The following is a 27,128-nucleotide window of genomic DNA, read 5'->3' as shown; positions in this document are numbered from 1 at the left end:
TTTTCCGATTTGGATTCCTTTTATTTCCTTTTCTTCTCTGATTGCTGTGGCTAAAACTTCCAAAACTATGTTGAATAAGAGTGGTGAGAGTGGGCAACCTTGTCTTATTCCTGATCTTAGTGGAAATGCTTTCAGTTTTTCACCATTGAGGACGATGTCAGCTGTGGGTTTGTCATATATGGACTTTATTATGTTGAGGAAAGTTCCGACTATGCCTACTTTCTGGAGGGTTTTATCATAAAGTGGTGTTGAATTTTGTCAAAAGCTTTCTCTGCATCTATTGAGATGACCATATGGTTTTTCTCCTTCAATTTGTTAATATGGTGTATCACATTGATTAATTTGCATATATTGAAGAATCCTTGCATTCTTGGAATAAACCCCACTTGATCATGGTGTATGATGCTTTTAATGTGCTGTTGGATTCTGTTTGCTAGTAGTTTGTAGAAGATTTTTGCATCTATATTCATCAGTGATATTGGCCTGTAGTTTTCTTTCTTGTGACATCCTTGTCTGGTTTTGGTATCAGGGTGATGGTGGCCTCGTAGAATGAGTTTGGTAGGGTTCCTCCCTCTGCTGTATTTTGGAAGAGTTTGAGAAGGATAGGTGTTAGCTCTTCTCTAAATGTTTGATAGAATTCGCCTGTGAAGCCATCTGGTCCTGGGCTTTTGTTTGTTGGAAGATTTTTAATCACAGTTTCAATTTCAGTGCTTGTGATTGCCCTGTTCATATTTTCTGTTTCTTCCTGGTTCAGTCTAAGAAGGTTGTGCATTCTGAGAATTTGTCCATTTCTTCCAGGTTGTCCATTTTATTGGCATAGAGTTGCTTGTAGTAATCTCTCATGATCTTTTGTATTTCTGCAATGTCAGCTGTTACTTCTCCTTTTTAATTTCTAATTCTATTGATTTGTGTCTTCTCCCTTTTTTTCTTGATGAGTCTGGCTAATGGTTTATCAATTTTATCTTCTCAAAGAACCAGTTTTTAGTTTTATTGATCTTTGTTGTAGTTTCCTTCATTTCTTTTTCATTTATTTCTGATCTGGTCTTTATGATTTCTTTCCTTCTGCTAATTTTGGGATTTTTTTGTTCTTCTTTCTCTAATTGCTTTAGGTGCAAGGTTAGGTTGTTTATTCGAGATGTTTCCTGTTTCTTAAGGTAGGATTGTATTGCTATAAACTTCCCTCTTAGAACTGCTTTTGCTGCATCCCATAGATTTTGGGTTGTTGTGCCTCCATTGTCATTTGTTTCTAGGTATTTTTTTATTTCCTCTTTGATTTCTTCAGTGATCACTTCGTTATTAAGTAGTGTATTGTTTAGCCTCCACGTGCTTGTATTTTTTACAGATCTTTTCTTGTAATTGATATTTAGTCTCATAGCATTGTGATCAGAAAAGATACTTGATACCATTTCAATTTTCTTAAATTTACCAAGGCTTGATTTGTGACCCAAGATATGATCTATCCTGCAGAATGTTCCATGAGCACTTGAGAAAAATGTGTATTCTGTTGTTTTTGGATGGAATGTCCTATAAATATCAATTAAGTTCATCTTGTTTAATGTATCATTTAAAGCTTGTGTTTCTTATTTATTTTCATTTTGGATGATCTGTCCATTGGTGAAAGTGGGGTGTTAAAGTCCCCTACTATGAATGTGTTACTGTCGATTTCCCCTTTTATGGCTGTTAGTATTTGCCTTATGTATTGAGGTGCTCCTATGTTGGGTGCATAAATATTTACAATTGTTATATCTTCTTCTTGGATCGATCCCTTGATCATTATGTAGTGTCCTTCCTTGTCTCTTGTAATAGTCTTTATTTTAAAGTCTATATATTCTAATATGAGAATTGCTACTCCAGCTTTCTTTTGGTTTCCATTTGCGTGGAATATCTTTTTTCATCCCCTCACTTTCAGTCAGTATGTGTTTCTAGGTCTGAAGTGGGTCTCTTGTAGACACATATATATGGGCCTTGTTTTTGTATCAGTTCAGCCAGTCTCTGTCTTTTGGTGGGAGCATTTAATCCATTTATATTTAAGGTAATTATCGATATGTATGTTCCTATTCCCATTTTGTTAATTGTTTTGGGTTTGTTATTATAGGTCTGTTCCTTCTATTATGTTTCTTGCCTAGAGAAGATCCTTTAGCATTTGTTGTAAAGCTGGTTTGGTGGTGCTGAACTCTCTCAGCTTTTGCTTGTCTGTAAAGATTTTAATTTCTCCATCAAATCTGAATGAGATCTTTGCTGGGTAGAGTAATCTTGGTTGCAGGTTTTTCCCCTTCATCACTTTAAATATGTCCTGCCAGTCCCTCTAGCTTGCAAAGTTTCTGCTGAAAGATCAGCTGTTAACCTTATGGGGATTCCCTTCTGTGTTATTTGTTGTTTTTCCCTTGCTGCTTTTAATATGTTTTCTTTGTATTTAATTTTTGACAGATTGATTAATATGTGTCTTGGTGTGTTTCTCTTTGGATTTTTCCTGTATGGGACTCTCTGTGCTTCCTGGACTTGATTAACTATTTCCTTTCCCATATTAGGGAAGTTTTCAACTTAATCTCTTTAAATATTTTCTTAGTCCCTTTCTTTTTCTCTTCTTCTTCTGGGACCCCTATAATTTGAATGTTGGTGCATTTAATGTTGTCCCAGAGGTCTCTGAGACTGTCCTCAGTTCTTTTCATTCTTTTTTCTTTATTCTGCTCTGCAGTAGTTATTTCCACTATTTTATCTTCCAGGTCACTTATCCGTTCTTCTGCCTCAGTTATTCTGCTATTGATCCCTTCTAGAGTATTTTTAATTTCATTTATTGTGTTGTTCATCGTTGCTTGTTTCATCTTTAGTTCTTCTAGGTCCTTGTTAAATGTTTCTTGCATTTTCTGTATTCTATTTCCAAGCTTTTGGATCATCTTTACTATCATTATTCTGAATTCTTTTTCAGGTAGACTGCCTATTTCCTCTTCATTTGTTAGGTCTGGTGGGGTTTTGTCTTGCTCCTTCAACTGCTGTGTGTTTTTCTGTCTTCTCATTTTGCTTATCTTACTGTGTTTGGGGTCTCCTTTTTGCAGGCTGCAGGTTCGTAGTTCCCGTTGTTTTTGATGTCTGTCCCCAGTGGCTAAAGTTGGTTCAGTGGGTTGTGTAAGCTTCCTGGTGGAGGGGAATAGTGCCTGTGTTGTGGTGGATGAGGCTGGATCTTGTTTTTCTGGTGGGCAGGTCCACGTCTGGTGGTATGTTTTGGGTTGTCTGTGGACTTATTATTTTAGGCAGCCTCTCTGCTAATGGGTGGGGTTGTGTTCCTGTCTTGCTAGTTGTTTGGCATAGGGTGTCCAGCACTGTAGCTTTCTGGTCATTGAGTGAAGCTGGGTGTTGGTGTTGAGATGGAGATGTCTGGGAGATTTTCGCCGTTTGATATTCTGTGGAGCTGGGAGGTCTCTTGTGGACCAGTATCCTGAAATTGGCTCTCCCACCTCAGAGGCAGAGCACTGACTCCTGGCTGCAGCACCAAGAGCCTTTCATCCACACGGCTCAGAATAAAAGGGAGAAAAAGTAGAAAGAAAGAAAGAGGATAAAAGAAAATAAGGTAAGGTAAAATAAAATAAAGCTAGTAAAATAAAAAAATAATTATTAAGAAAAGATTTTTTTTTTAAAGTAAAAAAAAAAGTGGACGGATAGAACCCTAGGACAAATGGTGAAAGCAAAGCTATACAGACAAAATCTCACACAGAAGCATACACATACACACGCACAAAAAGAGGAAAAGGGGAAAAGATAATAAATCTTGCTCTTAAAGTCCACCTCCTCAATTTGGGATGATTTGCTGTCTATTCAGGTATTCCACAGATGCAGGGTACATCAAGTTGATTTTAGAGATTTAATCCGCTGTTCCTGAGGCTGCTGGGAGAGATTTCCCTTTCTCTTCTTTGTTCGCACAGCTCCCGGGGTTCAGGTTTGGATTTGGCCCCGACTCTGCGTGTATGTCGCCGGAGGGCGTCTGTTCTTCGTTCAGACAGGACGGGGTTAAAGGAGCCGCTGATTCGGGGGCTCTGGCTCACCCAGGCCGGGGGGAAGGAGGGATGCGGATACGGGGCGAGCCTGTGGCGGCAGAGGCCGGCGTGACATTGCACTAGCCTGAGGCGCGCCGTGCATTCTCCCAGGGAAATTGTCCCTGGATCCCGGGACCCTGGCAGTGGCGGGCTGCACAGGCTCCCTGGACGGAAGGTGTGGAGAGTGACCTGTGCTCGCACACAGGCTTCTGGGTGGCGGCAGCAGCAGCCTTGGCGTCTCATGCCCGTCTCTGGGGTCCGCACTTTTAGCCGCGGCTTGCGCAAGTCTCTGGAGCTCCTTTAAGCAGCGCTCTTAATCCCCTCGCCTCGCGCACCAGGAAACAAAGAGGGAAGAAAAAGTCTCTTGCCTCTTCGGCAGGTCCAGACTTTTTCCCGGACTCCCTCCCGGCTAGCCGTGGTGCACTAACCCCTTCAGGCTGTGTTCACACCGCCAACCCCAGTCCTCTCCCTGCGCTCCGACCCAAAACCCGAGCCTCAGCTCCCAGCCCCGCCCTCCCCGGCGGGTGAGCAGAGAAGCCTCTGGGGCTGGTGAGTGCCGGTAGGCACCGATTCTCTATGCGGGAATCTCTCCGCTTTGTCCTCCGCACCCCTGTTGCTGCGCTCTCCTCCGGGGCGCTGAAGCATCCCCCTTCGCCACCTGCAGTCTCCGCCCGCGAACGTGCTCCTAGTATGTGGAAACCTTTCCTCCTTCACAGCTCCCTCCCACTGGTGCAGGTCCCGTCCCTATCCTTTTGTCTCTGTTTATTCTTTTTTCTTTTGCCCTACCCAGGTACATGGGGAGTTCTTGCCTTTTGGGAGGTCTGAGGTCTTCTGCCAGCGTTCAGTAGGTATTCTGTAGGAGTTGTTCCACGTGTAGATGTATTTCTGATGTATCTGTGGGGAGGAAGTTGATCTCCGCATCTTACTCTTCTGCCATCTTCCCCCGCTCTTTTAATTTCTAATTTAATTCCATATCATAAGGGAAAATAGTTTGTATGACTTAAATAATTTTTATTTTATTAAGAATTATTTCATGGCCCAGAAAGTGGTCTATCTTGAGAAATGTTCTGTGTACAGTTGAAAAGAATGTGTATTCTACTTTTTGTGGTGGGATGTCCTACCAATGCCAATGAAGTCCAAGTAATTGATAGTGTTGTTCAAGTGTTCTGTATCCTTATTGATTGATGACATAACCATCCAATCCATCCACCGCCCTCCACTCACGTCTGGCATCTTGGTATATTCTCTATTCCTTCCATTCTCTCACCACCTCCTCATCTCCTTAGTCATCAGATAAGCCTCCTTTTATCCTCTGACTAGCTCTCAATGCATTTCTTCCTCTCCATCTCTACTGTCACTGCCTAGTTTCTACTCTAATCAGCTGCTGCTTGACATCTGAAATCACCTTCTAACTGGTCTCCTTGCCTCCAGAATTTGTCTTCCTGCCACCCTCCCACCACTACAAAGTTCACATTGCAGTGAATTACATAATCCCTTGTTAAAGTCTTCCAGGGTCTTCCTTCGACCATACGGAATTCACATTTCTTAGTCTGAATGGAAGCATTTGTGAACCCGAGGATCTGTGTCCGATCCTTGCCTGCTTCTCTGACCTCATCTCTCATGGGTGGCCCATATGCTATGTGCCCTCCATCCCTCCCGTGTACGCCTTCCTGCTGCTACTCCAGCTCATTTGGAGCCTTCTCTGTGAAGCCTTTCCTGTCCCATCTACCTTCTTCCTCCTAGCCCTGTTTCCGGCAGACCTGGACAGAATTCCCTCTTATTTATTCCTTTCTTGCGACAATAATGACAACAATAGCACTAATGACTAGTGCGACAATAATGACAACAATAGCACTAATGACTAGTGTACCTTTTTTATGTACAAGGTAGAGTTCTAAGCGCGCTTTACATATATTAACACGTATAATGCTAATGAAAATTCTATAAAAAATACTATTATTATCCCCATTTTATAAATGAGCAAACTAACGCACTGTGAAGTTAAGTAGCCTTTTGGTATGTCTTGTAATTTTTTTCTTGGGTAGCCAGGTGTGAGGTACTGGGTAAAGGGAACTGCTGTAAATAGGCCTTTAGTGGTGTGGTGAAGTGTGGCAGGAGGGGACATATTAGTCCTATGATTAGGTCCCATTTTTAGTGAGCTTGTGCCTCTGGATGATAAACCTCACAGGTTTTGTTTTGTTTTGTTTTCAGTTTTCTTTCTCCCCTCTAAGGTGGTATAGGATGGCTAGAGTGGGCTGGAGTTGAGTGTTTTTCTTCCCCAGGTCAGGTAGGCTCTGAAAATACCCCAGCAGGTTGTGCTTTGGTTAACTAATTTCCTCTAAGGGCAGGCCTTGTTAAGAGGGGAATGCCTTTTGCCCTCCCTCTGCATGTAGCCAAGAGGGAATTTTTTTTCTCATATTTACCATGGGAATCTGGTTGAGCTCCTTAAGGTAAGTCTTACAATATGGTGGGGCTCCCCCAGTGACTGGGCTCCTGGAGTTTTTAACTCTGAGGGGTGTTGTCACTAAGGGGCCAGCAACTTGTCAGTTACAGTGCAGGTTTTCCGCCGCTGCGTCAACACTGGGTCTTGTAGTAGTTTCTGCTGGTGAGTTTCCTCCTCTGTGACTCCCTGTGTTTGCCTGTCTGTCTCTCTGGTCTTCAGGGCCAAGGTTTGTCCTGTGTCTTCCCCTCTCTTATGGATCCAAGCAAAGTTGTTGATTTTTCAGCCCATTCAGCTTCTTTCTTCTTAGGACGGAGTGATGAACTGGAAGCCCCAGCACTCTTTTACTAAATTGTACTGCCTTCTATTCTCTTTAGACTATAAGAAAGAAATTATTGTCATTTCATTTCAGCAGCCTGGAAACATGAGGTGTTTCTCGTATGACGGTATAATGGCTTTGGAAACTCTCCGGAGAAATGAGAACCACTCGATGACAAAACGTGTGTGTGTATCTGTTGAGGGGATGATATATGATAGGAACAAGAAAGGCTAATGTCTAGAACAGAGGAAAACAATTAGCACATTTAGTTCAGTTCAGCAAGTGTGTATTGAGTATCAGCTCTGTACTCACTGCTCAGACATAGCTCACACTTCAATAATCAGCTCCAATTATTGGTTTGACATTAGGTTGCCTGTCTTTAGAAGAACCCTTCATGCCTGCTGGCAGCTAGTGCTCTGTTTGAATTTCCAAGATATGTTACAAGTTCATTAAGTATTTCTGACAAGGATATAGCGTGGCTCAGAATTGTCTTATGGGTACCTCTAAGCCAGTCAAAGGATTTTTAGCTAACAGATACTAGCCTTATTGAAAGGAGTAGTGGCAGAATGAGAAAACCTGGATTCAAGTCATGCATCTGTAGCCCAATAGCTCTGTGCCTGGGTCAAGTCAGTTAATTGCTATGTGGCTTAATTTCTTCATTTGTTACAAGAGCGGGGCTGGACCAGAGCAGAGCTCACAACTCTGACTGAGTCATCTGGGAGGGGGTGCCTTGTAAAATGTCAACACACAACTCCACTTCCAGAGATTAGGATACAGTTAGTCTGTGTTGAGCCCAGGCGTGAGTAGATTGTATACAATCGCAGATAAATTTAATGTCAGCCACTGACTAGATGATCCAATTGGTAAGATTCCATGAGAGTTAGGGCATTATCCCCAGCTCACTATTTGGTCATTTATAGCAAACTAACTACAAAATATGGTGTTAAAATGAACTCAGTACTTTGGCTCTGACAGATATCGAGTAAAGGGTGTATTTTCAAAGAATCTGTATACATTGAAAATATAGTTGCTGCACCCTTCATACTGAACTTGATACAATTGTTTTGTCCGATTCAAAAGGCAATTAAGATCTTGCAATACTTTAAGGCTGTCGTGATAAAATCAGCTTTTGTTTTACAGGCTGTACATGTGGGAAGTACTGTAGGAAACTGGCCTGAATGTGTACTTACTCAGTGGCATGCTCTACAGCGACATGTTTTTTAAATTTCTGAACAAAACTCTCTTCCTTGTTGGGTCTAAGCGTATAAAGAATGTTGCTGGTTTGATTCTCTGAAATCACGTGAGTCTGTATGTGTGTTTACAGTGGATCATGTACGTTAATGTGCCAGTTTTCGTGTTCAATGTGACAAGTGCTTTATGGTCTGCACCCTAACAGATGTGACTCCTGCATTGGGGAGTTTTTCTTTTTCATTTGCTTCTGAGAAGATAGTTTTTAAGCAACTCTCTTTGGTCTCTACTCAGTTGGTTTGGTCTCATTTGAGATTGTACATAATTCGCACCAGAGAAGCAAGTTAAGTGTTTTTCTTTCCTGTGCTAGCATTTAGGAAATTATAGCTCATTTTGCTGAGTATTAGTTACTGATTCTGCCATCTAGCAGCATAACCTTTATAGACTACTTGCTCTGTGCACCTCAGCTTTATCATCTGTAAAATGCATACAGAATAAAATATGGAAGAGTTCTAGCACAGTGCTCGTTAAACAGTAGCTTCTATTTATTCACCCATTCATCAGTTCAGGGATGAATGATCACCAATTCATCCATGCAAATACTAATAAATTGCTTACTATGTGTCTGACTGTGCTTCACCCGGGGAGGACCACAAACAAGACAACTGGTTTCTAATCTCATGGCCTTAGTGATCTGAGGAATGTTCAAAGCTCAGGATAAAGTGATGCAGCTGGTTTCCATTTTAAGTTTTTAATTAAGAGTTTTTGTAAATCATATTGTTACAAATATATCTAGAGTTAAACCTGAGGATATTAATCTAGGATTGTTACTGGGCTGTTACAGTGGCTTTGCATTTGCATTCCAAAAATGTCTTTTGTACTAGTTAAGTGCTTTGGCTTATTTGGAAATTTTCAAGAAATTATGATTTCTAAACTAAACTGTTTTCTTCTTTTTTTTCCAAGCGAGTCACTTCACTCATTAGTGTAGAAAGTTGGATTTTCTTGTAGTCTGTCATGTTTTCTACATACCCTATGTCCAGAGAATACAAATTATCCTCTACTATCTATCAGGAACTTTCTTTCTTTGAATAGCTATTCGTCTAGTCTGTATTATTATTATAACAACAGTAATTTCTAATGTTATTGAAGTGAGTGGGCTATCTGCATTTTCATTATAACTTCTTTCAAACAATGAGTTGCCACTTGAGCTGTAAAAATGTTCTCTGTTTAATCTTTGCATTGAAGGGATTCGTTTTCTCAGTCTTTTTTGTTGTCTTTTTCTTTCCTCGAAAGTTCTATAAAATTGCCTTCCAGTGAAATGAATATAAAATAGGAAATGGGCCATTTAGTGTGTTTCCTAGTGTAGGTGTAAGGCACAGTTTTTACTGAGTGTAACATATGGAACAATCCTGATCATTTCATTGGACTGATGATAAACGTGTTGCAATATGTGATAATAAGGGCTTAGTAACTGAGGAAAATATCCTTCTGGCCTAAAGAGATTTGTTCATATTGGAAACTTTATTCTCCCAGAAAAGATACAGATTTCTACTTATCAGAGAAGGAAAGAGGGCAAGAGAGAGAAACAGGCAAATATAACATCCTGCCATGCCATCTATGGTTTCCATTACAATAGAGTGCTTTTTATGTGTTTTCTTCTTAGAATAAAGCTTACTGAAACAATGAGGATCCTGTGTCCTATATCATGGGGCTTTATTTGCTTCATTGTCATTTATGAATACCCAAATGTTCCACAGGGAGAATTTTGTAAGCTAATTGGAACCAAAAGGCGGTTATAAGCAGTAAACTGTAATCAGTGTGCCAAAGATATTTTTTATCCACAATGAAAGTTAAATAACCCAGTAAATAGTTGTGATACTTCACACTTACAAATCATACATCTACATGATCTTTATTCTAAGGAGTGAAAATGTTTTTATACGCATTCTGATTAATTCACAGAAATCTCCGTGAAGAAGGTAAATTATAACTGTGGTTTTTAAAGGGCCAAATTTATCATCCATCTATAGGACGGCATGTGCAGAATTAAAATTAGACTCTCTTCCAGACTTCTGGTCTCCTACTTTAGTTCTATATGTTAGAGCATCCTTTCTTTGTTTTAGGAGAGTCACTTGTAATTTTTTATACCTTTAAGGAAAACACATTTTTTAAAGGCAGTTTAGTTCTGTTTTGGTAGAATAATCAGGAAACAAAACATTGCTTTACGTAGAAGTATTTGCTTTCTAAATTTTTTTAACTCTTTGCCTCAAAGGAAAGAATAAAAAGTCAGAAAATAAGTTGAGCTTAGGGAGATTCTCAACAGGAGGGAAGCATTCCTACCCACACGGAGTCCCGAGGCAAGGAGCCTGGGGTGGGGGAGGGGTGGGGTTGGCCCTGGACTTGGCCATGGGCAAAAAGGGGTTAAATCCCCCTTTACCACCGTCTGAGCCCTCAAGACACAGTGGTAGTGACTGCAGCAAGTTGACCCTTGTCTTAGTTTACCTTGTCAGAACTTTTGCTTCCCACATGACTGCTGTATTTATTTGTGTTCAAACGAACAATCCAGGTGATTTTTTTTTACAGGTGCATTTTTTCTCATTCTAACTTGGAAAAAATTGGAGGGTTCAATTGAAGGGATCTTTTTCATAGGAGACATGTTTTCTCAAACCTTCAGTCACTGACATATATTTTACCTTCTGCCTGAAATTTCCCCTCTACCCACATTCTCTTAGATAAATCCTTCTTTACCATCAAGACTCAATTTGGGGGTCACATTATCTGAACCAAAAGGACTTCTATCTTGTAACTCATCATACTGTATCCTAATGGTTTATTCATCCGTCTCCCTGTCCAGTTAGAGCACTCCAGAAAGGTAAGAACCATGGCTTTCGCATCTTCATCTCTAATGCCTAGAATAAGAGAGGCATTCAGTCCATGGGTTTAAAATGAATAACTGGTTAGAGCTCCTATTTCCATAACACATATGTTATTTACAAGTTTTCAAATTCATTGTTTATTAACTCAAATTACACTTTATGCTGTTATTTGAAAAACCATAAAAGTATTCATTCATCTTGTCAGATTTAAATTTATCTTTGTTCTCTCAGAATAGTCTTAAAGCTATTTAACCTTGTGTCCTCAAGTTCTTTATCTATAAAATGGGGATTTTAATATTTAAATGACTCACAAGCATGTTGGTGTTGTAAAAATCATAGGAAATAGGAAGTAAACTTGAAAGAAAATTGAAAAGGAGAAAAAGTATATTTTGGTGTAATTGTTAATGATTTTGAAAGATTTTTGATTTGAAATATCATTGTTAATGATTTTGAAAGAGCTTCATTTTTCGGAAGTGGGAAAATGAGTATCAGTTTGGTTTCTAAAAAGCTTAAAAGCTTAAAATTTCTAAAAAGCTTAAAAGCTTAAAATTTCATCTTCCCCACATTTAATATGAAGAGTCCTGCACAGGCTCATAGAAGACCACTCTGCTCACCCAATTCTGATACCGAATTCTTGAAATTTCTTTAGTTAGATATTAAACTTTTTACTTCATAATTAGACATAAAATCACAAATGATAAATTCTGAAGGACATAGTTGACATAAACAGGATAAAATCATGAGCCCTTTCTTCACAGCAGGTTTGGACCAGGAAGGCCTTAGATACCTCAAGGAGAGTGGGAAGGAAACAGAGGGACAGGGGTTTACAGAAAAGAAACTTTGCTTAGGGAACGGTGTGCTTACTTGTGGGAACTGTTGACCTTTTGTGCTTAAGCCATCTGTCCTATAACACAGGACCTGACCCAGACACCCTCTGATGTCCAAAGAAGGGAGGTAAGTGGAGGGGAATTAGTGGATCTTTCCTCCCAACAACGTCTCTGCCTGCTACTTTCGTTGTCAAGTCACTTCAAAGCATTCTTTTCCTTTGCCCTAAATAAGGAGGAGACTTTTCTGATTCCTTCTAGACCACACAAGAATATTAGCTACAATAGAATTTTCTAAAACTATGCCTTTTTTCTCCTGATCTAAAATTCGAGTGTCAGACTGCATCATCATCAGAGGCAAACAGAACACAAAAGAAATATTTCTGAAAGAATCATATCTCTTTTGTTAAGAAAACTTGATTCCTGATACCAAAAGACTCATTGCTTTGGCGTTATAAACCAGAGAGTAAACATCTCTGGGAACTGTTTTTCCTAGGTGAGATTCCTACTCCAGGGCGTTTCTTTGTGAAATCTGAAACTTGGTTTTTACCATGACAGCGATACCTTTTTAGGCAGTACTGGAGCAGGTTCCAGGTGTTCCTCAGGTGATCTTGGTTTGGCTTCTACACTGCCTCTCACCACTTGCTCATCCCTTGTGTAAAACTAGGAGAAACCAAGGCAGAATTGAAATTGTGCATTAGAAGATTAGAAGCTGTGTGAAAAGAGTAGAGGCTGATTTGGTATAAGTATGTCCTGTAATTATGAGATCTTTATTTTGACAGGTGTTTACCTCAAAATATTGAGCTAAATCAGGGTCCCTAATTACAGGAAAGTAGATAAAGGCAGAATGTGGCTGTAATAGAACAAGAGAGGCCCGGGAGAGATGATTATGGAAGATAATAGACATTAGTAAAGGCCTATAAGAATCATTTTCCCTGGGTAACTGCCAACTGGCTTTGATTGAATAGATCATAAACTGAGTTTGCAGGAATGTTTCCAAGTGTACAGACTGTATTGTGGGAATTGGCAAACCTCCTGACAAAGTGGGTGAGGTCCTAATTGTTAACTCTCAAGACAGGCATTTTTGATTAACAGTTCTTACTGGTACTTTTCCCGTGTTTCCCATTATAACCTACATTTGGGACAGGGCAAAATGTAGGTTATAATATGACTAGATGAAGTCTCTGCTGTCTAAGTAGAAGTTCCAACAGTAAAGTATTACCTCTTCTTTTCCAAACAGAGAGTAACATTATTAAGGAAAAAGTTCTGAGGAAATCTGTTCTGGTCCTTTTTCTTCTATTATTTTACCACCATATAAGCTATGTTCTGTCATAATTACTACAAGTTTGTGTCAAGCACAGAATACCTTCCATGGGCCATCAATCTGCAATTGATTTGATACTGTGAAGGGTTTCAATAGAGTGTGCACGTGTGCATACCCTTAAGGCTTTGGGCCAAGTAATTTATCAGATTATAACATATATTGAATTTTAATTATTCATGGTAATGTGAATTCCTAAAGAATGAATGAAGGAATGTCATTTCTAACAAGCCAATCCTGTGTACCCTGGAAAACGGAAGACTTCACACTGAGTTAGAATGAAAGTCATTAAGGACCTGAAATGTTGTTCTCTTCTATAAGTACAACCAGATTAAATTACTGACACGTAGTATCTGTAATTAAGAGTCTGTAGCTCAGATATTTCTTAGTAACAGTAACTGACCAGAGAACTGTAGGGACTTGGGGAACACGATCATATAAACAAAGAACTTTAGTAGTAAAAGAGACCTCAGAAATTCATGGTTCAAAGTCTGTCATTTTACAGGTGAGAATATTGAAGCCAAGAATGATTAAATGACTTACTGAAGATCTGAAAGCCAGGAAGAGAATACTGGGTTCCTGATTCTCTATACCTATCAAATTATCAATATTACCACAAAAGTTTTATTTCTGATCCAAAATTCTATAAAACTCTATGGAAATAACCAAATCAAAAGCTAGTTAAGACATGATCTGAATGGGATCCTTGAAGATAGTAACCATGTTATTCATTTCTAATCTCCTGGTACCTAGCATAGTGTAAATAAAGAAGCCAATACACTTTTCATTAAAATACTAATTCTGTCCTTAGTAGAAGAGTAATTTCTTTAAAAATGCCTAATGCTGCCATGAGCATATACTCTGTAAGGTGCTATTACTCAGAATACTTCCTTTGTGATTACTTAAAATTAAAATCACCAAGGATAGGAAAACATTCATCAATTGTCTGTTAGGAGTAGAAAAACAAATATCTATATTTTGGACCTTTGGTAATCCTGATTTATTTTGGGGACTATGTGGCCTCTCCCCAAATAGGATTTCTTCCAAGATGTGGTAGAACTGTGTTTTTCTTTCCAGATTTTGTACTGAGTAACCACTTAGGATTTGGCTTACCTACATGCAGATTGGTTTTTTGCTTGCTGATTTTTCTTTCATCAGTTATAAGATTTTGATTCAAGATTGCACTGTGTGTAGTATAGTGTCTTAGCCAGTGAGAATCTGGAGAAAAAGCCTCAAGACGCCCATAACTATAGAGTTCCCTTCCCTGCTGGAGAAATCCAAGAACCTCACAGAATACATTTTTTGGATAGCAAGAAAAATATACTGCAGTCTCAAGTCTCATTCTGCTTTTATATTCATCTCACATCTAATAAGTGTAGAAATACAGCTTATGGCTTTTTAGTGGGTTTTTCTTAGCGTACATTTCACAATTCTTTTCTTTTGTAGTTTTTGACACTGTTGTCTGCCAAAATTTCAGATATAGTAAACATAAACTATTTTGTGTGCATTGGAAAAACCATCAAATATAAAAGAGGCCTTTGTCACATATTTTGATGACTCGATGCAATTATAAACCTTTACAAAGTGAAGATAAATTTAATTTCAAAGATCCTAGATCAAGATGCAAGTTTTTTTAGAGTTATTCAGAATTCTAAGCTTATGACAGCCACTTACCTACAGATGAACTATACCAGGAATGTGAGTTTCATACAGCCTTCTGAAAAACCTTGTGTTTACTGTTTATACGTTGGACAAAAGTTAAAGACCCTGTTCTCCTTTGACTGAGAAATGGTAAAAGCACATGGTTTATGGTTTTGTTCCTTTGTGTGTGTGCATGAATATTTTGGAATTCACTGTTAGGACCATTCAGTATAACCATATGCAATTATGTCTGGCAAATTTTCATGGTGTTCACGTGTAGAAAAATGTGTTTCTTACCTTACTCAACATACAAGAAGCAATTAACAATGAAAAAAATGTGTGTACTAGCAAGAAAGCATTGAGATAAAGAAATGGACTGTCTGCAATGCAATTAATTCCTATTCAGGTGAAACATATGAGAGCCTGTTACTTGTGGCTTAGCAAACTTGCATAAATATAAATAAGAAAGATGGTGGGATTATACGCAGAACCAGGTATTTCTATTTTAATGACATGTGAATAGGCCAACCAAAAAATATGAAAATTTAGGAGTAAAAAAAATTGAGATAAATCAAAAAGCAATATTGTAGGAAAAAACAAAGAATAGGGATTTTTTGGCATTTACCGAGTGCTTTCACATATGTTAATTCTTTGATCCTTGTAACACCCTGGTGAGGTCTGTGTGGCAGATCTTATCCTCTTCCTTATCATTGAGGCTTGCCTGCAGTTGCACAGATTTTTATAGCAGAGCTGGGAAGAGAATGAGCTCTTCTGATGCCACATCCCTGCTGTCTGATACTGCCTTTTTCTGTTTTCCAACAACTAACACTGATGTATATCTAACTGATGACACTGGTTACAGTGTGGCTGCAACTATGATCAGAGATCATTCCTTACCAAAGGCCAATTTCAGACAGGTTCTTTGACGTGGTCTTCTCTCCTTTTCTGGTCCTTTGGTTCCATTTCACGTACTCACAAAAAGTGAAGAATAAAAAAAAAAGAAGCCGGTCAGAATAATTCCCAAAGTAGTGCTTGCTAAAAGCTTATCCATCCATTCAGTCAATTAATTTGTATATTCACCTGTATTCCCATAATTCACAGCCACCCTGTACATCTCCCCTCCGCCGCCCCCCATGGCAGGCTGTGTATTCCTGACAGTGAGAGAGTGACTGGCCAGAGTGACAGTTGCTCTGGCCCTTACCCATGTGTGATAAATCGCTTAGTAATCTCCACAGCACCATCATGCATACACTGAAAGTGTTTAGGGCATTGTAACTTGGGAGAACTTCCCATCTTTCATAAATAACCATTAATCTGTCCCTTTCACATTCAGCTTTCCACATCTGTTTCAAATTGTTCAGTGCTATTCCAGGAGTGCATTAAAGCTCCAGTCCAGGTGGTATTAAGGGGATAAATGAGCCACAGGGAAAAGACACTCTGTATTTTTCTTCAAGCAATTTTTTCTCCTTTGTACAAAGTTAGGAGACAAGCAATTTACGATTAAGATTTTTGGAGGATATTTTCTATCATTTTCAGCCATCCTTGTTCATGAGTTTAAAAATGCAGTTTTAGCTCTGCCATTCTAGCATACATTAATGCTTTTCTCCATATAGGTAGATTGTAAATATCATTTCTACCAGCATTTCTAAGTGGTTTTAATTCATTATGAGTCCCTGTAGTTTCCTATTGAAGAAAAATGAAAAATCGTTATAACCAAAGGTCAGTTAGGAATAAATGTCTGAATATGCATTTATATTTGTGACATTCAGGAATTTCAGAGACAGTTGTCAATTTTCTGTTTGATTCATTATTATACAGGAAGCAACTTGCTTTTCAGGAAAAAAGGGATTATTTTATGAATTATAATTTAATATTGTTTTATGTCTGCAACATTTAATGAAAGCTATAAAGGTGCATCTTTTCTTACCATATACAGCCCATAACCTATTCTCTCAGGTACTTTCCAAAGAGAATATTTTCATAATGACCCAAACTATACTGTTAGATTTACAAAAGTCCCATCACATAACGTAGAGACTGCCCTGTAGACTAAATGCATATGAAGATAGCACTGTATGGTACATCAGATGACACATAACTGTAAATGTTTTCAAGTTGACCTTGAAGATGTTAAGGGACTCACAAAAACAAACATCAGACAGGAGGATAACGAAAAGAAGACTCCCTATCTCTGGCATTTGTAATAGGCATAAAAGGAATGACAAGTTGATTATCTGACCCGGAATAAAATGCCCACACAGGAAAAGTAAAGAAAAAGGAAATTCAGCTACATGTCTCTTATCAAGGTTAGTAAAAATTTCATAAATAGATCACATAAAGTGTACAAAATCATTGCCTTTGAAAATGGTTGATTTCATAGCTACAGTCTGCAGTTCCATCCATGCGTAGGAGATTGATAGCTGCTCCGCCCATTAGTATTAATGAGTGATCAATGCACAGCACACACACAAACACCAGGGAACCAAAGACACCCCACCTACACACTACTTTGTTTTTTAATCTTCCAAATGTTGTAGGATGGCTACTGCCTTATAAGTGGAAAATCATTAAGTATAGCACATATTATTTCCCATAGCTGAAACTGACATCTCATAGAAATTAGTGAGGAAATGTGACCTTATTCATCTATCTGTCTGTTATGTTAAATTCTTTCTCACCTCTTTGTCATCTAAGGGATGCCTGTGACCATTAAGGAAATGTAGCCTGCACTGCTAGGACATTTCATTAAGGAAAAAATTCAGAATGATGTTAGTAGTCTGCTTAGTGAGAAAAATTCCTTCTCCTGGGAGTTCTCCAATAGCGTTAAATGCACTGTCACAGAATATCACTGCTTTTCCCGAACTCTGCATTCAATAGAGTAAGACCTTTTGTTCTTTTTCTGATGAAGGATAGGAATTGACAGTTCACCGTTCTTATAATTGCCAAAGTTTTCCAATTTGTTGATACATCTTCAAATATAGGTTTTAAAAAACCATTGTAAAGCTCTTGCTTAGGCCTTTCCCCTGAAAAACAGACTTACCTCCTTTGGTGTACTCTCAGAGGTCTTATTTTACTTTAAAACAATCACCCTTTTTTTCACTTATGAGCCTTGGTCAGTACATGGTTCCCACCTGCACACCCTTATATTTTCTACTCAGGTAGCATCGTGGTGCATTTATATTTATATAAGGGTCTAGCTAGTCATATAGTCCCCAAATATTATACTTACTTGTATCTCAGTGTCATGCTTAAAATAAAGCACCAAAAAGCACTCAGTAAATACAGTTGAATGAAAGGAACATTTCCTTCCAACCTTATAGTTACTGTGCTGCCATCACACTCTAGTGTCTGATTCTCCTCCCTCCTGGTGGTTCCTTCCTGCCTTCTAATTAGACTAATTTCTCTAAGTATTGTTTTCTTCTGTCTACATTTCCTTCCACAACGTTATTGCTCCTGTGACTTCAAGGTTCCCCTCTATATGACTGCCATCTAAATCTGTGTTATCTGGATGGATCACCTCCATCCTTGACTTTTCCCCCAATCTTTAACTCCCATAGTCTTCTCTTCCCATATCTAATCCATAGGCAGGTCCCAAACACTGTAGTTAAATGATGTCTCTAGCACCTGTTTCCCTTCCTCCAGACCTCCTTCCCTTTCTATGACACCATTTCTTTAATGTTATTCTCACCTATAAAGTCATGCCCATCTATAAGCCAGCTTGCATACTGATGCCAGGTTAGTTCTTCTAAAATATAATATAACCCCTTTATTGAAACCCCATGGCCAATGATAATTTCAGATATCACTGTCAAACTGGTTCCTTAGTACCTTTTAGCTTTCTTTCTACTGTGCCCTTTTATGAGTCTTACACTGTAGCGAGAAGCAGTGCAAAACTCTGAAGTTAGAACAATTGAATTTGAATTCTGGTTCTGTCACTTACTGGCTCTGTGATCATGGTCAAATCACTTAACTCCTCTATGTCTCATTTTTCTCACCTTTAAAATAGGGATAGTAGTTGGACCTACGACAAAGGATTATTATAAGGATTAAATGAAACACTCAGGGCAGTGTCTAGCATACAGTTAGGGGTACAATAGTGTTACTCATTATTAGACTCCATTTAAAGGGAACGATTTGCATTTCCCATGCACATCCTGTAATTTCCTAGCCCCATGCCTTTCTCTTGATGTATTTTGTTTTCAGAATGTTCTCCATTTCCATCTCTATTTGTTTAAACCCTGCACATTTTACATTCATGTGCCCCCTCTTCCATGTAGCTTTTTGGCAAACCCCCAATACTCAGTTTAGCTTTTGAATTTCCATAGCATCTCCTGTACCTCTTTCAGTATTTAGCCCTTTCTATTTTGTATTATAATTAGGTGTATACATATCTTCTGAAAATACAGGGGAAAACAAGAACTGTTTTATGAATTTTTGCATTTTTCTCAGTGTCTAACCAAACATGAGATACTGTATTTGTTGACTAAATGAATGAATACCCCTCTTGTTCACTTACTTTTTCCCTAATATGCAAGTGCAATGTGGTTTGAGAACCTGGCCAAAATTATTATCTTCTCCTTGCTTGGTTACGTAATTGATCTCCTTCTATCCTAACCCCACCCTTTCCTCTTCTCTTTTTTCCCTCCTTTTCCCCATACCTCTGACTCTTCCCCCTTTTCTGCTCCACTTACCTTCTCTCTCTCCCACTCTCACCTCCCCCATCTTCCCTTTTCTCCTCGTCTTCCTCCTCATCATTGTCTTGAATTCTAGATTCCCACTTTTTAAAATTTCCTCCACAAACTCATAGCCAAGATGTGTGGGAACAAAGCGATACTACTTCAAGAGGGAGATGTTTTCTGATCGTTTTTTGTTACTCTCTTTGTCAAAAATAATAGAGCATGTAGCATTCAATTATAATGCAACTTATTCATCTGAGCTACTGAGAAGCAAGCAATGGTTAAATGGCAAATAAAAACAAGCCCAATATCTGGACAAGGAGAAATAATCTCACAAGAACTTTTTAATTACATGTGCTTATTGTTGCCATATGTTTTGTTTTGTTTTTGCGGTACGCGGGCCTCTCACTGTCGTGGCCTCTCCCGTCGCGGAGCACAGGCTCCGGACGCGCAGGCTCAGGGGCCATGGCTCATGGGCCCAGCCGCTCCGCGGCATGTGGGATCTTCCCGGACCGGGGCACGAACCCGTGTGCCCTGCATCGGCAGGCGGACTCTCAACCACTGCGCCACCAGGGAAGCCCTGTTGCAGTATGTTTTGAGTACAGTTTGTCTTTCTAGAAAAGGGAAACAATTGTGCCATGAGATTGTTTTAAAGAGGAATTTGACCAAAGGTCTCCAAGAATAAATTCATTTCTTATTGTTAATTTCTTCCCTCTTTTCTCATTTACAATGGCGTTTTGAGTCGTAATCCTTTCTTCCAACATCTTAACTGTCCCTTTCCCTTAATCAGTATCCTGTTTCTTTCTCCTAAATTTGAAAATCATCTAAAATGTCATATTATGTTCTGTTTTCCATTTCCACATGTCTTGAAATGTCTCATCCTGTTGGAGGAACATTCTCATGAGTTCTGTTAGGGATACCAATATCCTAATTAATTATGAGCTTACACAAAACCAATGTGATCTACTTGTATTTATGAATATAAATTTGAAAGATATAGTATGCTATTATCTCTATTATAGGATTGAGGGGTGTGAAGTTAACAAAATTGAATGGTAGATTGGAAAGTCAAACTTGAATTCTTATTTTATAATTGTGATATGAAGCCATATGTAAAGTTTAACAATTTTAAAACCTTTCTGCTTATGCTTCCCTTCCTGAGCCATAGTCAGTTAATGCTTAGGACTGGATACAATGTGGAAGTAATTCTGAGGATCCCAACTGACAACATTATGCATCTACTGCTATGGGATCATCATTATAGTAAATTTGTTCTCAAAACTGGCATCTTTTTTTCTAATTTAGGGTAGAAATTTAACATCTGGAGAGGTTGGATTTTTTCCGAGTGATGCTGTCAAGCCTTGCCCATGTGTGAGTATTTTATTTCTTTCTACTTTGTTTTTTGATGCTATAATGAATTGTCAAGAAAGTACAAAGGATACTGGTCTGGCCCCTCATTAATTCTATTAATATTTTCTTATTAATAACATATTCCAAGATTATGATGATTCCATTGTCAGGAAATATTTTTAAATGTTAAGGGAAGGGGCTTCCCTGGTGGCGCAGTGGTTGAGAGTCCGCCTGCCGATGCAGGGGACACAGGTTCGTGCCCCGGTCCAGGAAGATCCCACATGCCACGGAGCAGCTGGGTCCGTGAGCCATGGCCGCTGAGCCTGCGCGTCCAGAGCCTGTGCTCTGCAACAGGAGAGGCCACAACAGTGAGAGGCCCGCTACCGCAAAAAAAAACAATGTTAAGGGAATACATGCAACAGGAAAATTTTACTTAGTATAATTTACAAAATTAACATTTTTATAAGGTTTTAGAAGGAATAAACTAAAGCTACTGATCAGATGTATTGTACAAACTTCCCTTTTCCCTCTGAGGTAAGAATGGTATGGTCTAATATATTTCCAGTCACTTTGGGTTACAGAGAGATTGCACTTCAACTAGTGTGTTTGAAAGCCTGCTAGAAAGCATGAATGTCCGCAGATTCTTCAGTCAAATCTCTTAATATATTTTTATGTGCTTTAGTTTGTCATAACTGCTTATTTAGTGTCGTAATGACATTTTCTGAAAACATCAAACACGTTAGGCAGATACAAGAAGAATGAATATTTACTCAAATATTATTATGGATGAATATAACATAAAATATACTCTCTGATGCTTTATGAAATTTATAAATATCTGTTTAGGGTGATGTTATTTTATCATCGTAATTTGGTGTTTGGGGTAGATTTTTCTGTGACACTTTTCAAGTTCTTAACTCTAATTAAAGGAAATTATTTTACTAATACAATGGAGTTATTGGTTTGTGGGGGAAAAAACCTTCTTAAACTATTCTGCTTGCCTTATTTCAGTCTTTCCCAGTTTTCTAAACTGAACATTCTTTTTAATATTATAAATGGGAATGTCTGCCATCCTTAACCTCAGATGTAGTCTGAAGAATAATTTACTCCACTCATTCAAGCTTAATTAATTTCAAAAGCAAAGGGAATCAAAAAGAAAAAAAGCTCTTGCTATTTCTGTTGGTTCTATGATCTAATGCCACATATTGTTCAGGTTATGTTGTAATCCCAAAAACAATTATTGAAATTTCATACCACTCTCATTTAATTAGATAAGCAAAAATGATTCTTCAGCTAGTTTTCTGTCATTTATATGAATAAGATTAAGGCTTCCTATGCTTAAAGAACTGATATTTATATGTAGGCACATACATTAAGATTTTGGGAACCTAGCACAGGGAGCTCAGCTTGGTGTTCTGTGATGACCTAGATGGGTGGGATGGGGGGGGTAGGGGAGGGAGGCCCAAAAGTGAGGGGATATATGTATACATATAGCTGATTCACTTCATTGTACAGCAAAAATTAACAACACTGTAAAGCAATTATACTCCAATAAAAAAAAACTATTAAGCATTTCATGTACCATGTACTGTTTTCTTTTCACAGCTCCTTGAATATAGCATAGAATGAGCATTTGAAGTTTTATTTTAGGAATAGTATGGCACATAGTAGGTATTTAATAAATTTTTGTTGTATGAATGAACAAAGAAGTGAAAAAGCAAACAAAAGTTCCTAACTAAATGTAGGTAATTAACAATGGCAGATAGTAATTAAATCAGCTTATAGGATAATACTGAATGATATTTTGTGATCTGGTTAGTTACTAGAAAAAGAAATGTGCTTACAAGTTTAGCTAATGAAGAGTTGTAGAGGAACACATAATTGTGGGTAGGACTACCAACTAAATATGATTGTTTTTATAGCTTAAAATTAATAAATAGCTATTAAATTTTTACTGCTTTATTTAATGAAATTATAGATTCATTTGTTGGTTGTAGGTTAAGTTAGGTGAATGAAGCTAAGCAGAAGGAGGAAAAACACAGGAGACAATTTCATTTCTGGCAATATGGTTACTGGAGAGAAAGCCTAGAGCTAAAGCACAGTGCAAACTTGGGTGTCTCTCTGTGAATCGCAGAGCGCTCAGTGGGTGAACAAGAAGAAAACTATCCCACAGGAGAAGATATGCCTATCTTTGTCTTGGATCTTGGTGGGGAACAGAAAAAAAAGTCTCTCTCCCCTAAGAATTCTTAACTTTAGATCCAAAAACCACCCACATGGGGGGTTGGAATTCATACTAGCTTTGTGACCTAAATAATACTAAGCTAGAAACATAGTAGAACATACATATCAATAATTACCTTAAACATAAATGAATTAAATGTTGCAAACAAAAGACACAGACTGGCTGAATGGATACAGAAACAAGATCCATATATATGCTGTCTACAATAGAACCATTTCAGATCTAGGGGACACATACAGACTGAAAGTAAGGGGACTGAAAAAGGTATTTCATAAAAATGGAAATCAAAAGAAAGCTGGAGTAGCAATACTCATATAAAACAAAATAAACTTTAAAATATTAAAGACTATTACAAGAGACAAAGAAGGACACTACATAATGAGCAAGGATCAATCCAAGAAGAAGATATAACAATTATAAATATATATATATATACCCAAATATATGAGGCAAATATTAATAGCTATAAAAGGAGAAATCAACAGTAACACAATAATAGGGGAGGACTTTAACACCCCACTTTCGACAGTGGACAGATCATTCAGACAGAAAATCAATAAGGAAACACAGGTCTTAAATGACACATTAGACCAGATGGACTTAATTGATATTAAAGAGCATTCCATCCAAAAGCAGCAGAATACACATTCTTCTCAAGTGCACATGGAACATTCTCCAGGATTGATCACCTGCTGGGCCACAAAGTGAGCCTCAGTAAATTTAAGAAAATTGAAATCACATCAAGCATCTTTTCCAACCACAACACTATGAGATTAGAAATCAACTACAAGGAAAAAAACTGTAAGAAACCATGAACACGTGGAAGCTAAACAATATGCTACTAAACAACCAATGGATCACTGAAGAAATCAGAGAGGAAATCAAAAAATACCAAGAGACAGATAAAAATGAAAGCACAATGATCCAAAACCTATGGGACACAGCAAAAGCAGTTCTAAGAGGAAAGTTTATAGCAATACAGTCTTACCTCAGGAAACAAGAAAAATCTCAAATAAACACACTAAGCTTACACCTACAGCAACTAGAGAGAGAAGAACAAACAAAACCCAAAGTTCACAGAAGGAAAGCAATCCTAAAGATCAGAGCAGAAATAAATGCAATGGAGATAAAAAACAATAGTAAAGATCAATGAAGCTATAAGCTGATTCTGTGGAAAGTTAAACAAAATAGATAAACCTTTAGCAAGACTCATCAAGAAAAAAAGGGAAGGGGCTCAGATCAATAAAATTACAAATGAAAAAGAAGTTACAACTGACACCACAGAAATACAAAGCATCATGAGAGACTACTATAAGCAACTATATGCCAATAAAATGGATAATCTAGAAGAAATGGACAAATCCTTAGAGAGCTACAATCTCCCAAGACTGAACCACGAGGAAATAGAAAATATGAAAGGACCAGTGTGGATGCCTTCTATGTAATAAAGGCCATATGTGACAGCTAGCATCATTACTCAATGAGGAAAAGCTGAAAGCATTCCCTCTAAGATAAGGAACAAGACAAGGATATCCACTCTTGCCACTTTTATTCAACATAGTTTTGGAAATCCTAGCCACAGCAATGAGAGGAAAAATAAAATAAAATGAATCCAAATTGGAAAGGAAGAAGTAAAACTGTCACCGTTTGCAGATGGCATCATACTATACGTGGAAAATCCTAAAGGTGCTACCAGAGAACTACTAGAACTCATCAATGAATTCAGTAAAGTTGCAGGATACAAAATGAATACACAGAAATCTGTTGCATTTCTATACACTAACAACAAAAGATCAGAAAAAGAAATTAAAGAAACAATGCCATTTACCATCGCATCAAAAATAATAAAATACCTAGGAATAAACCTACCTAAGGAGGCAAAAGACGTGTACTCTGAAAACTATAAGACACTGATGAAAGAAATCAAAGATGACCCAAACAGATGGAGAGACATACCATGTTCTTGGATTGGAAGAATCAATATTGTCAAAATGACTATACTACCCAAGGCAATCTACAGATTCAGTGCAATCCCTATCAAATTACCAATGGCATTTTTCACAGACCTAGAACAAAATTTTTTTTAATTTGTATGGAGATACAAAAGACCCCAAATAGCCAAAGCAATCTTGAGAAGAAAAACGGAGCTGGAAGAATCAGGCTCCCTAACTTCAGGCTATACTATAAAGCTACAGTCATCAAAAGAGTACGGTACTAGCACAAAAACAGAAATATAGATAAATGGAATAGTATAGAAAGCCCAGAAGTAAACCCACATCCCTATGGTCAATTAGTCTATGACAAAGGAGGTAAGACCATAGAGTGGAGAAAAGACAGTCTCTTCAATAAATGGTGCTGGGATAACTGGACAGCTACATGTAAAAAAATGAAATTAGAACATTCTTTAATGCCATTTACAAAAATAAACTCAAAATGGATCAAAGACCTAAATGTAATACTGGATAGTATAAAACTCTTAGAGGAAAATACAGGCAGAACACTCTTTGACATAAATTGCAGCAATATCTTTTTCAATCCATCTTTTAGAGTAATAGAAATAAAAACAAAAATAAACAAATGTGACCTAGTTAAACTCAAAATCTTCTGCACATCAAAGGAAACCATAAGCAAAACAAAAAGACAACCCACAGAATGGGAGAAAATATTTGCAAATGATGCAACCAATAAGGGATTAGTCTCCAAAATAAACACTTTATGTAGCTCAATAAAAAGAAAAAAAAAAAAAAACCACCCAATCAAAAAACGGGCAGAAGACCTAAATAGACATTTCTCCAAAGAAGATACACAGATGGCCAAGAGGTACATCCAAAGATGCTCAACATCAGTAATTATTAGAGAAATGCAAATCAAAACTACAATGAGACATCACCTCACACCAATCAGAATGGCCATCACCAAAAAGTCTACAAACAATAAATGCTGGAAGGGGTGTGGAGAAAAGGGAACCCTCCTACACTCTTGGTGGGAATGTAAATTGGTACATCCACTATGGAGAACAGTATGGAGGTTCCTTAAAAAGCTAGAAATAGAGCTACCATATGATCCAGCAATCCCACTCCTGAGCACATATCCAGAGAAAACCATGGTTCAAAAGGATACATGCACCCCAATATTCATTGTTGCAACATTTACAATAGCCAAGACATGGAGGCAACCTAAATGTCCACTGACAGATGAATGGATAAAGAAGATGTGGTATATATATACAATGGAATATTACTCAGCCATTAAAAACAATGAAATAATGCCATTTGCAGCAACATGGATGGACCTGGAGATTATCATACTAAGTGAAGTAAAACAGAGAAAGACAAATATTATATGATATCGCTTATATGCGGAATCTAAAAAAATGATACAAATGAACTTATTTACAAAACAGAAACAGTCTCACAGAGGTAGAGGATGAATTTATGGTTACCGGGGGGAGCGGTGCAGGGGAGGCATAGATTGGGAGTTTGGAATTGACATTTACACACTGCTATATTTAAAACAGAAAACCAACATGGACCTACTGTATAACATAGGGAACTCTGCTCAACATTCTGTAATAACCTAAATGGGGAAAGAACTTGTATATGTATATGATGTATATGTATATGTATAACTGAATCACTCTGCTGTATACCTAAAACTAATGCAACATTGCTAGTCAGCAATACTCCAATATAAAATAAAATTTTTAAAAAGAAACATAGTATAAAATGATGCCACATTGATTGTGTTCCCAGTGCAAGTACAGATTCTCTCTAGATTGGCGCCTCAAAGGATTTCTACTGATAAAGTCCCAGGGATTATAAATTCACAATTTGGAATAATTATATTTATGAGGAAACAAACCCACCTTAAGCAAAAGTCAGCAGAGACAATAAAATGCAGAATTAGACCCACAAAGACAACAGGTAGTGGAATTATCAGATACTAAGTTCAAAATTGTATGTTTAATATGGTTGAAGAAATAAAAGGGGGAATAAAAGTCTAAAAGGAAAACAAGTCACTCTTGTTTGGGCATATTTCACAAAGAATCAGATATAGCAATTGAAATGAGGAACAATGGAAACATTACATGATGTATGAGACCCAGCTGGGCAGAAAATTGGAAGAAAAATCTGAATAAATTTCTCAGTGAACAGTCCAGAAAGATTAAGAGATAGAGAATGTAAGAGAATGGAATGATAAAGTTCAAATACGTCTATTGAGAG

General features: G+C 37.8%; 1 protein-coding gene across 2 annotated transcripts in view; it reads left to right on the top strand.

The window, feature by feature from the left end:
- The window catches only part of VAV3 (vav guanine nucleotide exchange factor 3), a 395,503-nt gene that overhangs the window by 324,134 nt on the left and 44,241 nt on the right, over positions 1-27,128 (top strand). For both annotated transcript variants that reach the window (XM_079939290.1, XM_079939289.1), the window contains exon 21: positions 20,619-20,684. In XM_079939290.1, the coding sequence (XP_079795416.1) occupies positions 20,619-20,684 (66 nt within the window). The remainder of the gene's footprint in view (positions 1-20,618; positions 20,685-27,128) is intronic.

The sequence above is a fragment of the Stenella coeruleoalba genome (assembly GCF_951394435.1).
Source record: "Stenella coeruleoalba genome assembly, chromosome: 1".
Taxonomy (NCBI): domain Eukaryota; kingdom Metazoa; phylum Chordata; class Mammalia; order Artiodactyla; family Delphinidae; genus Stenella; species Stenella coeruleoalba.
This window is presented reverse-complemented; position numbering and strand designations above follow the sequence as displayed.